Source organism: Nematocida parisii (assembly GCF_000250985.1).
Source record: "Nematocida parisii ERTm1 unplaced genomic scaffold supercont1.1, whole genome shotgun sequence".
NCBI lineage: Eukaryota > Fungi > Microsporidia > Nematocida > Nematocida parisii.
This window is the reverse complement of record NW_013524646.1, coordinates 537,748-551,189: the sequence shown is the minus strand read 5'-3', so window position 1 is coordinate 551,189 and position 13,442 is coordinate 537,748. Positions and strand designations below refer to the sequence as shown.

The 13,442-nt window shown below is 33.1% G+C and overlaps 13 protein-coding genes across 13 annotated transcripts; 9 read left to right on the top strand and 4 right to left on the bottom strand.

Moving 5' to 3' along the window:
• Positions 1–5: 5 nt before the first annotated feature.
• On the top strand, positions 6–845 carry NEPG_00375 (uncharacterized protein). Its single transcript, XM_013202752.1, has one exon. It carries the CDS (start codon positions 18–20, stop codon positions 825–827), a length of 810 nt encoding a protein of 269 aa, XP_013058206.1. The 5' UTR covers positions 6–17; the 3' UTR covers positions 828–845.
• A 1,552-nt stretch (positions 846–2,397) lies between these two features.
• NEPG_00373 (uncharacterized protein) lies at positions 2,398–2,703 on the top strand (the record flags this gene model as incomplete). Its single annotated transcript, XM_013202751.1, has 1 exon — positions 2,398–2,703. The coding sequence occupies one exon, from the start codon at positions 2,398–2,400 to the stop codon at positions 2,701–2,703; it is 306 nt and encodes a 101-aa protein (XP_013058205.1).
• A 569-nt stretch (positions 2,704–3,272) lies between these two features.
• Positions 3,273–3,710, top strand: NEPG_00372 (uncharacterized protein; the record flags this gene model as incomplete). The annotated part of the gene is made up of 1 exon (XM_013202750.1): positions 3,273–3,710. The coding sequence occupies one exon, from the start codon at positions 3,273–3,275 to the stop codon at positions 3,708–3,710; it is 438 nt and encodes a 145-aa protein (XP_013058204.1).
• Positions 3,711–3,899: 189 nt separating this feature from the next.
• Positions 3,900–4,982, bottom strand: NEPG_00371 (0-sialoglycoprotein endopeptidase). The gene has a single exon (XM_013202749.1). It carries the CDS (start codon positions 4,962–4,964, stop codon positions 3,963–3,965), a length of 1,002 nt encoding a protein of 333 aa, XP_013058203.1. The 5' UTR covers positions 4,965–4,982; the 3' UTR covers positions 3,900–3,962.
• On the bottom strand, positions 4,982–5,813 carry NEPG_00370 (uncharacterized protein; the record flags this gene model as incomplete). Its single annotated transcript, XM_013202748.1, has 1 exon — positions 4,982–5,813. One exon carries the CDS (start codon positions 5,811–5,813, stop codon positions 5,025–5,027), a length of 789 nt encoding a protein of 262 aa, XP_013058202.1. The 3' UTR covers positions 4,982–5,024.
• Positions 5,814–6,217: 404 nt separating this feature from the next.
• On the bottom strand, positions 6,218–6,535 carry NEPG_00369 (uncharacterized protein; the record flags this gene model as incomplete). Its single annotated transcript, XM_013202747.1, has 1 exon — positions 6,218–6,535. The coding sequence occupies one exon, from the start codon at positions 6,533–6,535 to the stop codon at positions 6,278–6,280; it is 258 nt and encodes an 85-aa protein (XP_013058201.1). The 3' UTR covers positions 6,218–6,277.
• A 12-nt stretch (positions 6,536–6,547) lies between these two features.
• On the top strand, positions 6,548–7,054 carry NEPG_00368 (uncharacterized protein; the record flags this gene model as incomplete). The annotated part of the gene is made up of 1 exon (XM_013202746.1): positions 6,548–7,054. One exon carries the CDS (start codon positions 6,548–6,550, stop codon positions 7,052–7,054), a length of 507 nt encoding a protein of 168 aa, XP_013058200.1.
• Positions 7,041–7,682, top strand: NEPG_00367 (uncharacterized protein; the record flags this gene model as incomplete). The annotated part of the gene is made up of 1 exon (XM_013202745.1): positions 7,041–7,682. The coding sequence occupies one exon, from the start codon at positions 7,041–7,043 to the stop codon at positions 7,680–7,682; it is 642 nt and encodes a 213-aa protein (XP_013058199.1).
• Positions 7,683–7,700: 18 nt separating this feature from the next.
• NEPG_00366 (uncharacterized protein) lies at positions 7,701–8,138 on the top strand (the record flags this gene model as incomplete). Its single annotated transcript, XM_013202744.1, has 1 exon — positions 7,701–8,138. The coding sequence occupies one exon, from the start codon at positions 7,701–7,703 to the stop codon at positions 8,136–8,138; it is 438 nt and encodes a 145-aa protein (XP_013058198.1).
• Positions 8,139–8,176: 38 nt separating this feature from the next.
• Positions 8,177–8,550, top strand: NEPG_00365 (30S ribosomal protein S10p/S20e; the record flags this gene model as incomplete). The annotated part of the gene is made up of 1 exon (XM_013202743.1): positions 8,177–8,550. One exon carries the CDS (start codon positions 8,177–8,179, stop codon positions 8,537–8,539), a length of 363 nt encoding a protein of 120 aa, XP_013058197.1. The 3' UTR covers positions 8,540–8,550.
• A 679-nt stretch (positions 8,551–9,229) lies between these two features.
• Positions 9,230–9,522, top strand: NEPG_00364 (uncharacterized protein; the record flags this gene model as incomplete). The annotated part of the gene is made up of 1 exon (XM_013202742.1): positions 9,230–9,522. One exon carries the CDS (start codon positions 9,230–9,232, stop codon positions 9,503–9,505), a length of 276 nt encoding a protein of 91 aa, XP_013058196.1. The 3' UTR covers positions 9,506–9,522.
• Positions 9,523–9,689: 167 nt separating this feature from the next.
• Positions 9,690–10,925, top strand: NEPG_00363 (uncharacterized protein; the record flags this gene model as incomplete). Its single annotated transcript, XM_013202741.1, has 1 exon — positions 9,690–10,925. The coding sequence occupies one exon, from the start codon at positions 9,690–9,692 to the stop codon at positions 10,923–10,925; it is 1,236 nt and encodes a 411-aa protein (XP_013058195.1).
• A 791-nt stretch (positions 10,926–11,716) lies between these two features.
• Positions 11,717–13,378, bottom strand: NEPG_00362 (CTP synthetase; the record flags this gene model as incomplete). The annotated part of the gene is made up of 1 exon (XM_013202740.1): positions 11,717–13,378. One exon carries the CDS (start codon positions 13,376–13,378, stop codon positions 11,717–11,719), a length of 1,662 nt encoding a protein of 553 aa, XP_013058194.1.
• Positions 13,379–13,442: the final 64 nt, after the last annotated feature.

Sequence of the window (13,442 nt, the reverse complement as noted above, 5' to 3'; positions counted from 1 at the left end):
CATCTGGGACAGAGACCATGAGCTTAAAAGAAATAATTGCCAGTACAGACGAGAATAAAAAATGTGTTGACTGCAATATGACCAGACCCCAATGGGCCTCAATTACGTATGGAGTATTTTTATGCCTAAACTGTGCTGGTGTACACCGATCATACGGAGTAAAAGTGAGCATGGTAAAGAGTCTAAGCATGGACATGTGGAATGACTCAGAGAAGAAAACAATGGAGCTGGGCGGTAATAAGCGATTTCTAGAGTATGTGGAAGAGAGCCAGCTGGAAAGTCTTTCTAAAGAAGAATTGTATACTTCAAAGAAAATGGCAAAGTATGCTGCAGAGTTAAAGAAGAGTGTTAGAAAGATATTCCCAGAAGCAGCTGCAAGCAACATGCCTTCACCAAAGGAAAGAAGAAAGAAGCCACAGTCCACTCCTTCTCCTCCTGTGGTAGATGTACATTCAGCCAAACACACAGCATCCAGCAGCACTGAAAGTACTCAGAGCAGTTATATAAATATGTATAACCAAGCATCTTTCATGGCAATGCCTGCTCTGGAGAATGTACAGTCAGGAATAACAGACATGCTTGGCAGGGCAGCAGAGTATTTTAGTTATGCAACAAGCACACTTTCTGGCCACATATCAGAAAAAGTTCTTACACCAGCCTCAAGTATCATTAAAGAAAAAGGTGAGCAACTCTCTGAATACATTAAAGGCAAAGAGACAAATAGACATACACAGGATAAAGACACAAGTAAAGAAACAAAGAAATCTTCACAAGAAAAACCTTCCAAGCCTGGTCATTCAAAGCCTTCATTTGATAAATGGGATTAGATTGAATAAAGTGATGCATATAACCTATTTTTAATAATTTTCTTAAATTTTGCTTTGTCCGTGCTTTAACTTATTTCTGTGTAAGGATCTATTTCTATCTGTAAAATATTCTATAATTTAATTAGTACTTCTGCTGTTCATTAAATCGGAAGATTCTACATTTGATGATTTCTGTTGTATTAATATACTAAATTTTCATAAATATTGAATAAACAATTCAGTAGAATAGTACTGTAATTATTACGCATTCAAGTATTGAGTATTTAGGTGCTTTTTATGAATTTTTAGTGGATTTTAAAGATCTTTCATTTATCTTTATAATCTATCTAATTGATTTAATTCTCATAATTAGAATATCGTGTGGTATGCGAGCTAAGCTAAAATTAAAAAGAACCGAGTTCATGAACTGTTATGGCACCACCACTCAAGCACACAGGCCCAAGACTAATCCTTCAATAAGCCTACGCGCGCGGTGATCCCGGCCTTTGCTGAGGCGGGATCTAATAATCACAAATCAACTCTGGACTATATAAGTAGCACGCACTCAAACAATAATAGGAGGACCACGGGAAACATTTACCATGGGGTTCAGCACTAATAGTGCCACGAGGACTCTGCGTTCTCACATATCCCGATATTCTAATAATCATAATAAAGAGCATCTATCAAAACTATCTCTATCTATCTTGGACTGTGTTATCCGGGCGGCGACGGTGTCTCTCGCGAGCATGTCAAGAACATTTTTATATATGGCACGATTACTTATTCTGTTGAATAGTTCTTTATTGCAGAGAACATTAATGATCTTTTTGATTCTTTTTGCTTTAAGAGTGGTCATAGAAACGAATGTCTCATTTTACGTGGATTTTTTTTATAAGATAAGAAATAATGGATAATGAAGGTAACACTAAAAAGCAAAAGATAAGCATGCTTCTTACACTGAAGAATATACAGGAGCTAAAGGACTATCTTTCTCGGGGATTGTTTCCTGTGTTTAATACTCGGTTCCAAAAGCGCGATTTTAAGAAGAAAGCAAAGATGTTCATTACCACAAATAAGGGCATGCTTATGCGGGAGGTGAATGGAGTGCTTCTAATGGCGGTTGCAAACAATGATTTAGAAAGAATCCATGGCATATGCAGGTATGCGCATGATGACTCAGAGCACTGCAAGTCTGAAGACAGCTGGAAAAAAATACGCTCTCACTGGATGGGCTTCAGAAAACAGCACATAATTGACTGGGTTGCAAAATGCCGTGTGTGCGCAATAACAAATCAGATAAATGAAACTACTATCTTAAAGGCCACTAAACCACTGCATAGAATGGCATTTACAAGCTTTTCTATGGAGCGATTACAGATTGACTGTATAAACATGAGCAGCCACTCTCTGCATAATAATGGATTCTCTTATATTATCCACTGTATGGACCTTCATACATCATACCACTTTGCCTTCCCTCTCCAAAAAAAAGAGAGCCATGAACTTTCTGAGTGCTTAGTTTCTTTACTAGGAAAAGAAGGGTGGCCTCACATTATCCAAACAGATTTTGATTCTGTATTTCTTTCCGATGAGCTGTCCGTGCTTATTTGCTACTAATAAAGTTATTCATGTATATTCAAATAATGACTGTTCCCCATCCATTAATATAATCAAGAAAACCAGAAGTGTTTTTAAAAAAAAGCTTGTATCTCGAATGAAACTGAAAAATTGTCTTTACAACTGGACTTCTGTACTCTCCGATGTTCTCTCCGAATGGAATTCAGAATTCTCATCGAGTGTCATGAATAAACCCATTAATATTTTCAGAACACATCCTCCAAATATAGAGAAGTACATGTACCCTCCATCCGATGATGATCTGCTGCCTTCTTAATATTTATGCTGTAATAAGCTGGTTACTGCTTCTGAGTAATAAATGATAAATCTTTACACTTCCTATTATGAATAAAAATATAAAATATGTCTGTCTGTTCTTATAGAAGCACTCACATCGAATAACCAGCAATAACCCAAAAAATATTAAAAAGCACACATTCTCAGCTTATTATGCAATATATCCCCTCTTATATAGACTAAATCCTGTTATATTACTAATTATTCTACTAATCCTTATTATACCCCTGAAAATCTCAACTGTACACTTTCATTAGATACATAACCAGGGATAGTTTACTATTCTTTATACTACTACAGTGCATACTGCACTATAAAATATAATTATTAATTTTGGTTATATCTCTATTCGGTCTATCCCTATTTCTAAAGTATTTTATATAAATTCTCTCTTCTTTACTCTTCTATTTCTGTGCTCACCTTTTTTATTTTATTTTTTGTGAGTATTTATATTAACATTGTGATATTTATTATAATAGATTGTAATAACCCGATGTAACCCGAATTATAAAATATAAATATTTCTATTTTTCATTTATATTCTTAATAATGAACATATTCTCACAGGGAAAGGAGAAACCAGGACTATCACAGAAAGAGAAAGCAGAAGTAGGCAGGTCGACTTGGAATTTATTACATGCAATTGCCAGGAGATATCCAGACACTCCATCAAAAAAAGAACAAAAAGCTGTTTATGATTTATTTGAGTCTCTTCACATTCTTTATCCGTGTAAGCCGTGTGCTTCTTCTATTTCTGCGTTTAAGAAGAGTAATTTATTACGCGCACAGAACAGATCCTCTCTTATTTTTTCATTTTGTGAATTTCATAACTGGATTAATATTAAGCTGAATAAACCAAGGATTGACTGCACTGCATTCACAGAAGCAGAATTAAACCCAGGAATAACTCATTCACACAGTAAATTTATTAGTACAATAAAAACAAGAATTATTTCTATTATACATCAAATAAAAAGTATTTTATAAATGAAGTGTTCTGGAGTATTCTTCTGCTATTCATGATTTATTAATAATATTACTATTCCTGTATATCTGTACATTTATGTCTAATTATGGTTTATAAATTTAAATTTCTAAACTCTTCATTTATTTTATATTTTAAATTTATTTTCTGAAGGGATTTTAGAAATAGAAATACAATTTATAGATGATTTAGGTTTATTAATAAGAATAAATTTATAAAAATCGGATATTCGGGATATTACTTGGCGTAATGAGCTAATCACGCCATATAACATCAACAGTATCTGTTCTGTACCTCTGTGATACGTGACAGGAATTATCTGTACATTTATATCCAGCGGAGATCATTTTATATGCTGTATGTGCTATCATTAGGCCATTATCAATGCAGTACCGTTCATCTGCGCTGTATCCAGTGCCTCCTCTTTGCTCTGCCATATCACTTGCCATTTTTTGCAGTCTTTTATTACACCCAACACCTCCTACAACTAATATTTCATTAGAGTCCGCACATGCCATTGCCCTCTCGGATACTTCAACTAGCATAGCAAATGCCGTCTCCTGCACGGAATAACATATATTTGCTTTTAATTCATCAGTTAATTCTTTTCCCTGTAAGTATTTCTGCACGTAAGACAGTAACCCAGAAAATGAAACATCCATTCCCTTTATGATGTATGGTAGTTTTATGTACTCAGTCCCTTTCTTTGCGAGTTGTTCAATATTATACCCAGGAGAGGGATAATTTGAAATATTCAAAGTACGTGCAAGTCTATCCAAACAGTTTCCTATTGCTATATCCAGGGTTTCTCCATATACTTTATACTTTCTGTTGTGGTATACTATAATTTGTGTATTCCCACCACTGACGTATAAAATAGTTGGATTATTTGATTGTGTAATAAATCTGCCCATTTCTATATGAGCAACGCAGTGATTAACAGGCACCACAGGAATATTATACATTACAGATAACACTTTAGCAAAAACAGCAACTGCCTGTAAGCAAGGACCAATTCCTGGTCCTGCAGTGTATGCAATGTATTCAATATCTGCCACTTTAATATTTGCTTTTTCAACTGCACGTTTAAACACTTCCATAATATTCGTCTGGTGGTGCATTGCAGCTTCTGTTATTTTAAACCCTTCTCCCTGTGGTGGTACGTAAGTATTCCTTTCATTTGCTAAAATGCACTGGCCATTAACAATCCCCACACCAAGCTTATTTGCACTGCCTTCTAATCCAACAATAAGCATAAAATCTTTCTTAATTTCTCATATTCATTTATTTCAGATTATTTAACACCAGCGTACTATTTATAGAGCAAGAGCACCTGCCATGCATCCCATAAGAACAAGAGGAGAGAATGCGCTGTTTTTTCTGTCAGTTCCTGTTCTTTCTGTTCTATCACCAGCATCCCCTGAGGATCCAGCTGGTCCGTTCATATCCACACCAGAGAGACAGTCATCAATGTTAACAAATGAATAACCTGCTGCACCTCCCATATCAACCACATCAGGGACTATTCCCAGCTCAGACTCTCTTTGGTCATGTTGCAGTACAATGTATGAGGATGACTGTGGTCTTACAGACTTTAACTTCAATTTCCATCTGTTAATCATATCATCTGGATCATCGTCTGTTCCGTACATATCATAGTTGTAATTAATCAGAACCAAGTCTAAATCATCAATCACTTCAAGAACTGTCTGGTTGGTTACATCTGGCTGATTAATAGCAATGTATTTAGTCTTCTGACCTGCTAATTCATCAAGTACGTTCAGCTCACCTACAATTGCTTCTTTTATTTCTTCACTATCCATTTCACTAAAGTCATATATTGGGTTAGTTCTGAGACCAACTGTGTGCCCATCATCTACAGCCTGTTTGATTATATCTGCCACACCAGAGTGGTCAATATTAACAGTAGAGAACATAAATGTTGCTGTAATAGATTCATCAGATAAGGTTTGCAGAAGTTCCGGACTGCTTTGCACAGGCCCATCACTGAATACCAATGCAATCTGTCCTGGTTTAGCACACTGACTTGGTGCCCTTAAACAATTCACCACTCCCATCATCATAGTAAATAATGAAACTTTCATCTTCCCAAAATATTCTGATCATCTATTAATACCAATGCATTATTCTCACATAAGAAATATTAAGTTAATTAACAAATAGACCTATTCTATTTTTATACTTTCTCAATTAAGCACTCAATTAATGAACATACATTAAATTCAAATTAAATGAAAATAAATTAAAATCAGAGATAATTAAAATTATGCAAGGCATAAGTAATATATCACTTTTAATAGATCATGCTAGTTCACAAATTATAAAATTATAAAGCGGGTTAATTCGGGTTATAATATTTATATATAAAATCAATCGTACATAGTCAGGCAGATAATAAATTATTCAGTGAGTGAGTCAATAAGTCACTTAGTCACTTGTGCATTTATACGCACAGTCAACTATTCACTGACTCCATCAAATACTTGCTATTCACATACTCATTTATTTGTTTACTGAATCACTGAATTATTCAGGGTTATTCACATGTTTATTCAGGAAGGTCCATTGAGAATGGTCTATCACAGTCATTAATTCCCACTTTCCTTTCCTTTCTAAATGTGTATCCATCTTGTTTTCTGAATATACCACGCGGTCCATTTTCATCTAAAAGAAGTCCTTCATACGCATAAATCTTCTTTTCTATAGAATGCAACTCCATCTCTAATTTCTTCTTTTTACTTATGTATACTTCTAATTTCCTGTGCAAGTCATCTGTTGTCTGCGATGAGAGACTTTCCAAAGACATTCAAATTTTTTTATGCGAGTCCGCCATATGACTGTTAAAGACGTATATTACGTCAAAGAATGCAACAGAAGAAACCTTCCAGAGAACTATCATATTCTATTTCTGTTGTATATGCTTGTCATGTATGCCGATTCATGCTTTGTGGCAGAGAACAAGAAAGGTGAAATTATAGGATATTCCATAGGGAAATTAAAGGATTCTTTAGAAAAAGACGAAACCACAAAAACAGAAGACACTTCTGGTTATATTTTATCATTGGCCGTGGACAAGTCGTACAGGGGTGTAGGACTGGGTAAGATTTTATTCAGTTTATCATTATACAGTCTAATAAACAGATTAAAAAAGCAAGCAAGAATATTTAAAGTGTACTTGAATGTAAGAGAAACAAACACAGCCGCAATTACTATGTATGAAAGAGTATTTCACTTTTCAAAGGAAAGTGAAGAGAAGAATTATTATGCAGATGGAGAGAGTTCTTTTCTAATGAGCAGAGTTTTTAATATAAATGAGAGTGAGTGAACTACAAAAAGGAAACATCCTCATAACTCACATAAAGAGAGTCCCCATTGAGTATAAATATACAGTATTTGATTATGAACCCGGCGAGTATTTCGGTGTACTGCACATTACATTACACCTACACATTAGCTCACCACAGTATATATTCAACAGGATAGAGCGGATTAAAGATACAAAGAGTACAAGAGTACCAATTATTCTACTACTGATTAATCAAGATATAACCACACTTTCTACATCATCCGTATTTACTAAATTACAGATTGACTGTATCTCATTAAACATACGCATAATACCAGCATATACTCCTGTAGAGTGTGCTAAGTATATAGAGAATATGCATTTGTATAAGAATGAATTAGTACACTTAAGAAATTATCAGAGAACATTAAACCAAGCAAAGAGAGAATTATCAGATAAATTATCAACAGAGGGAAGTGTCCGTAAATTATTATTTATACGTTCTATTCCTAAAATAACCAAATCTGATGGGATACTTCTTCTGAGCACTCGTACAATTTCTGGTGTACTGAATGATTCTATTATGCATAAATTATCTCATGAGAATGGCATTGGTAAATTAAAAGAATCTTCAGTGAGGGATTTCTTTATGCAGAAATTCAACTAGTCATTCTTTTTTATTTTGATGGATTGTGAGGGAAGGGGTCTTGAGCCAGAACCAAAGATACCAAGAGCATCTGTAGAGAAGATAATTTCAGAGACTATAAAGCCTCCTATGATGTGCAGTAAAGAGGTAAAGCAAGTTCTTTTAAACAGCTGTGCTGAGTTTGTACACATAATTGCCACAGAAGCCAATGACGTGTGCGAGAAAGAGCAGAAAAAGACACTTACGCATGAGCACGTATACAAAGCATTAAAGCATTTAGGGTTTGAGGAGTACATTGAGGAGTGCAATGAGTCGTATAAGGATCATATAGAGCAGGCCAAATTAAGACCATCAAAGCAGAACAAGTTAAAGGAATCAGGACTAACTCAAGCAGAGCTAGAAAGAGAGCAGGAAGAGTTATTTAGGAAAGCAAAAGTACTTGCACAGGATGAGGAGAGGTATCAGAAAGAACAGTAATAAATTCCATTTATATTTAATTTTTTACTTCCCCTGCAATGCATTCAGAAAAAGACTATGAAAAAGAAGTAGAGCAAAACAATGAGCAGGAAGTACAAACACTGCGAGTAACAATGATCAGCAGGAACAAGAGTGAGATAGAGCGGGTTGCGTATGCTATATACCAAATGGCAAAAGCAGACAATCCATCAAACAAAGGGCCAGTATCTTCCAAGAACAACAAGTTACAGGTGACTGTTAGAAAAGCACCCGGTGGTAATGGTACTAACACATACGACAAGTTCGCTATGACAATTAGAAAGAAGTACATTGACATAACCGTACCATATGAGTCATTCAAGGCAATTACTTCAACTGTGCTAAGCCCAGAAGTATTTATTCAAGTGGTTATAAAGGCATAAAATAAATAACACGTTTAATTCTTCTTATAACTTATGAGTGATTGTACATAAATATTTAAAGAGTGTCCATAATATATTACACATTGTATTATAATAACACACAATATAAAATATACACTACAGTGTATAATAAATAATAGTCAGTTACAGTTATATGTGTAATAAATAATAGTCAGTTACAAAATATATGTGTAATAAGTCATAGAATATGTGTAATAAGTCATAGTACATGTATAATAAATTATAGAATATATGGTTATATGTATAATAAATAATAGTCGGTTACAGAATATATGATTGTATGTGTAATAAGTTATAGTATACATGTAATAAGTCACAGTTATATGTATAATAAATAATAGTCAGTTATAATATATACTACTATATGTGTAATAAGTCATAGTCAGTTATATAATATATACTAGAATATATGTAATAAGTTATAAAATATATTAGAATATATGTAATAGGTTATAGAATATACTACTATGTGTATAATAAGTCATAGTCAGTTATATAATATATTAGAATATATGTAATAAGTTATAGAATATGTATAATAAGTCATAGTCAGTTATATAATATATACTACTATATGTATAATAAGTTATAGAATATGTATAATAAGTCATAGTCAGTTATATAATATATACTACTATGTGTAATAAATATCTGTAAAATATTCTTTTTATGTTTAGAGCAGAGAGAATAACAAAATTAATCACAGAAAAGTTCCCTTCAGCAAAGGTAAGCATAACAGACAGAACAAAAGAGCACAGCACCCATAGAGAAATGATAAGCAAAGATGACCCACAAGAAACCCACTTAGACATATCAGTGTGTGAAGGATCCTTTGAAGGGAAGCCACTTATAAACTCAATAAGAGAAATAAACAGACTAATAAAAAATGAATTCACACAGGGCCTACACGCAGTCACAATTTCATGCACATACACTGATAAATAATAAATATTACACATACACCATTATATACTATAACTTATTACACATACACTATTATATACTATAACTTATTACACATACTCCACTAATTATCTATTATTTATTATACTGTGTGTATTAATCTGTATACGCATGATCATTTATTACACAATATATAATAAATATTTTATATTACACATTGTGTAATATGAAAGAGTATGAGACAGCAGAACCCTTTATAATACAATCAGATACTTACTTATTACACATTGTAGCATTAGTTCAGCACACCATAAAAATATTAAACAAACAAATTGAATTAATTAATAATTTATATATTACACATTGTGTAATAAGTAATGTATCAGATATAATCACAAGAATATCTCTAGAGATAGAAAGCCTAGAAGTATTCATAACCACATTCATACCGTATATAACTGACATAATAAGCACACACAAGCAGAATATCACAGTAGTAAAGCAAACAGAAGACCACATAAACCAGAAGAGAGCAGAACTTATTACCAATATGAACATATTATTCTTAGAGATAATCAAAGCAATAGAACTTATAAGCAATAGTATAATAAATAACAATAATAACACAATAAGTAATAATAGTACAGGATATAATAAGCATAGTATAATAAGTAATGATAATAGTACAGGATATAATAAGCATAGTATAATAAGTAATGAAGAGTTAAGGAATTTATGTAATGTATTAATAGAGGATACGTTTAATAATTTAGAATCAATACAGAAGTTCTATTATACAGAAGATATTAATGTTAAGTTAAGTAACCCAGTGAGTGATAAGGTTAATAAAGTATCTATTATAAGTACGCTTGTATCTGGGTATTTAAAATCAGGTGTACCGTATATAATACTAATAATAGGGATAATAATGGGGATAATTCATGTGAATGAGTTACTTACAGTAAGAAGTACTATTATAAAAATAATGGTAGAATATATTATACAATTACCAATAATTATTATCACTAGTACAATATTTATTACGCATATGGTAAATAATAATATAGAATATTATACACACTGTGGAATAATTAATAGTATTATATTAAGTAGTATACAAATAATATTTACGGTGTGTACAGGGATACAATTATTAATAGTACTGTCAAAATTTATGATACATTATGTAAATAATAATACTTATTGCATAATGTGTATATATTTCTTTATATCATTATTTATTATATATACGGGGATAAGTTATGAGCGGGACGTGTTTAAATATAAAAACACAATGTGTAAAATATTTTATAAATATTTATATTTTATGTACAAGTATTATTGTACATTGTACACTATATTATTAACACACATATTTATTATACAATGTGTAAATAATAATAACATACTTGTATATAAAATAACAAAGAGATTTATAAACATAACAAAATATATTATATAATAAGTAATAAGTAATAATCTGTGTGTAATAAGTTATGTATAATAAGTAATAAGTAATAATCTGTGTGTAATAAGTTATGTATAATGTGTAATAAATAATAAGTTAATGTGTGATAAGTTATGTATAAGTGTGTAATAAGTAATAATCTGTGTGTAATAAATAATAAGTTAGTGTGTAATAAATAATAATCTATGTGTAATAAATAATAATAAGTGTTATAATATGTTATGTTGTGTGTAATAAATAATAAGTTAGTGTGTAATAAGTAATAATTTGTGTGTAATAAGTAATGTAGTAAATGATAGTATATGTTATGCTATGTGTAATAAATAATGTATAATGTGTGATAAGTTATGTTATAAATAATACTGTATTGTGTAATAAGTAATAATCTGTGTGTAATAAATAATGCATATTGTGTAATAAATAATGTATAAGTGTGTAATAAGTAATGTATAGTGTGTAATAAATAATAAGTTAATGTGTAATAAATAATAAGTTAGTGTGTAATAAGTAATAATCTGTGTGTAATAAGTAATGTATAATGTGTGATAAGTTATGTTATAAATAATACTGTATTGTGTAATAAGTAATAATCTGTGTGTAATAAATAATAAGTTAATGTGTTATAAATAATGTATATTGTGTAATAAGTGATAGTATATGTTATGTTGTGTGTAATAAGTAATAATCTGTGTGTAATAAGTAATGTATATTGTGTAATAAGTTATTCAATAGTTATTTATTAAATAAGTCTTTAACTGTATTTATACTTGATAAATCAGGAATAATTATTGTTCTTTATCTATCCCTAAACAAGCAGCAAGGAACGCAATAAAACACGGCCTGGGCTCGGTCGGTTTCGAAAGGAATTCTGGGTGGAATTGTACACCGCAATAAAAGGGATTCTCTGGTATCTCAAGTGCATCTATGTAGTTCTTGTGACGAGCAGCAATTTTCAGACCGTGCTTCTCGAACGCCTGGATATATTTCACATTTACGCCGTACCGGTGCCTGAACCTCTCGGATATAATTGAACCCCCAGGATTCCCATAGAAAGTGGCCATACGCGACCCAGGAATGGTTTCTGTCTCATGCCGGCCAATCCGCATTTTATTTGAGTGCTTGGATACGATCAGTGCGTACCCAATAACCCCATCAGAAGTATGCGGCTGGTCATTGATTTTATCATCAATTATCGTGTGAATGTCCTCCTCAGTGACAAGTTCCTCACTCGTTGCATTTTGTATTTTTAATACGTTCCTGGCGTACTCGATCGCAATTATTTGCATGCCCAGGCAGATCCCTAATAAAGGTATTCTGTTAGTCCTGGCATACTCTGCCACAAGGACCATCTGCTCAACCCCCCTTTTACCAAACCCACCGGGTATGATTATACCATCAAATACGTCCAGGGATGAAAGGTTCTCTGGCTTCATGAATGAGGATGTGTCAAAGTACGTCGTGTCCACTTCTGTGTTTAAGTCATCAACTGCACCTGCAAATTTCAGTGACTCTTTAATGGACAGGTACGCATCCTCATGGTTACTGTACTTACCAACAATGGCGATCCTGCACAGGTGCTTCTTCTGGGCTGTTATTTTTAAGAAGTACTCACCCTTCCCTGGTACTTCTGTCTTACACACGGGGATGTGCAGTCTCCTCTGTAAGTACTCCAGGATACCACTCTTCTGAGAGAGTTGTGTAGGGACTGATAATACGTCACAGTCGGGCATTTGTACGATCTTCTCTACACCCGTAAATAAAGCGATCTTATCTAAGGGCTCTTTATCAATGGGTCTCTCTGATCGGCATACTACAACATCGTATGGGATGCCAAGTTCCCGTGCCCTTTTAGCTGATGCCTGTATTGGCTTGGTCTTATGCTCATTATTTAACTCTAAGGCATAATCTACACCCACAATCACGAAATTATCCCTGCCCTCTTCTACATGCATCTGTCTGAGTGCTTCAATAAAAGTGATCGATTCGATATCTCCCACTACACCTCCTAATTCAATCACACAAATAGTTGGTGGTGTCGTATGGTTCTCAATCGGGACACAGGCTGCATTCCTGATACTGTTCTTAATATGGTCAGTCACATGAGGGACTACCTGGACGGTCTTCCCTAAATACTCTCCCTCTCTCTCTCGCTTGATCACTTCACTGTACATCCTCCCACTGGTTATGCTGTTAAACCTAGTGAGGTTTGACCCTAAGAACCTCTCATAATTTCCTAAATCTAAGTCCGTTTCTGTCCCATCGTCCAGTACAAATACTTCTCCATGGTCTTTTGGTCCTAGCGTGCCTGCATTGAAGTTCAAGTACGGATCAATCTTTACAATTGTTATGTGATGCCCTTCTTCCTTTAAGATTCTTCCTATACTGCTTGATACAACTCCTTTCCCTACTCCGGAAATAACTCCTCCGCATACTAAAATGTACTTCATAAATTTAAAAATTTTTTTTGTATTTATAGATTGGGTTTATCTACGTTATTAATTTTTATGTGTA

Coding starts and splice junctions, on each gene's coding strand:
- NEPG_00375 (XM_013202752.1), top strand. CDS start 18: ATGAGCTTAAAAGAAATAATTGCCAGTACAGACGAGAATAAAAAATGT.
- NEPG_00371 (XM_013202749.1), bottom strand. CDS start 4,964: ATGCTTATTGTTGGATTAGAAGGCAGTGCAAATAAGCTTGGTGTGGGG.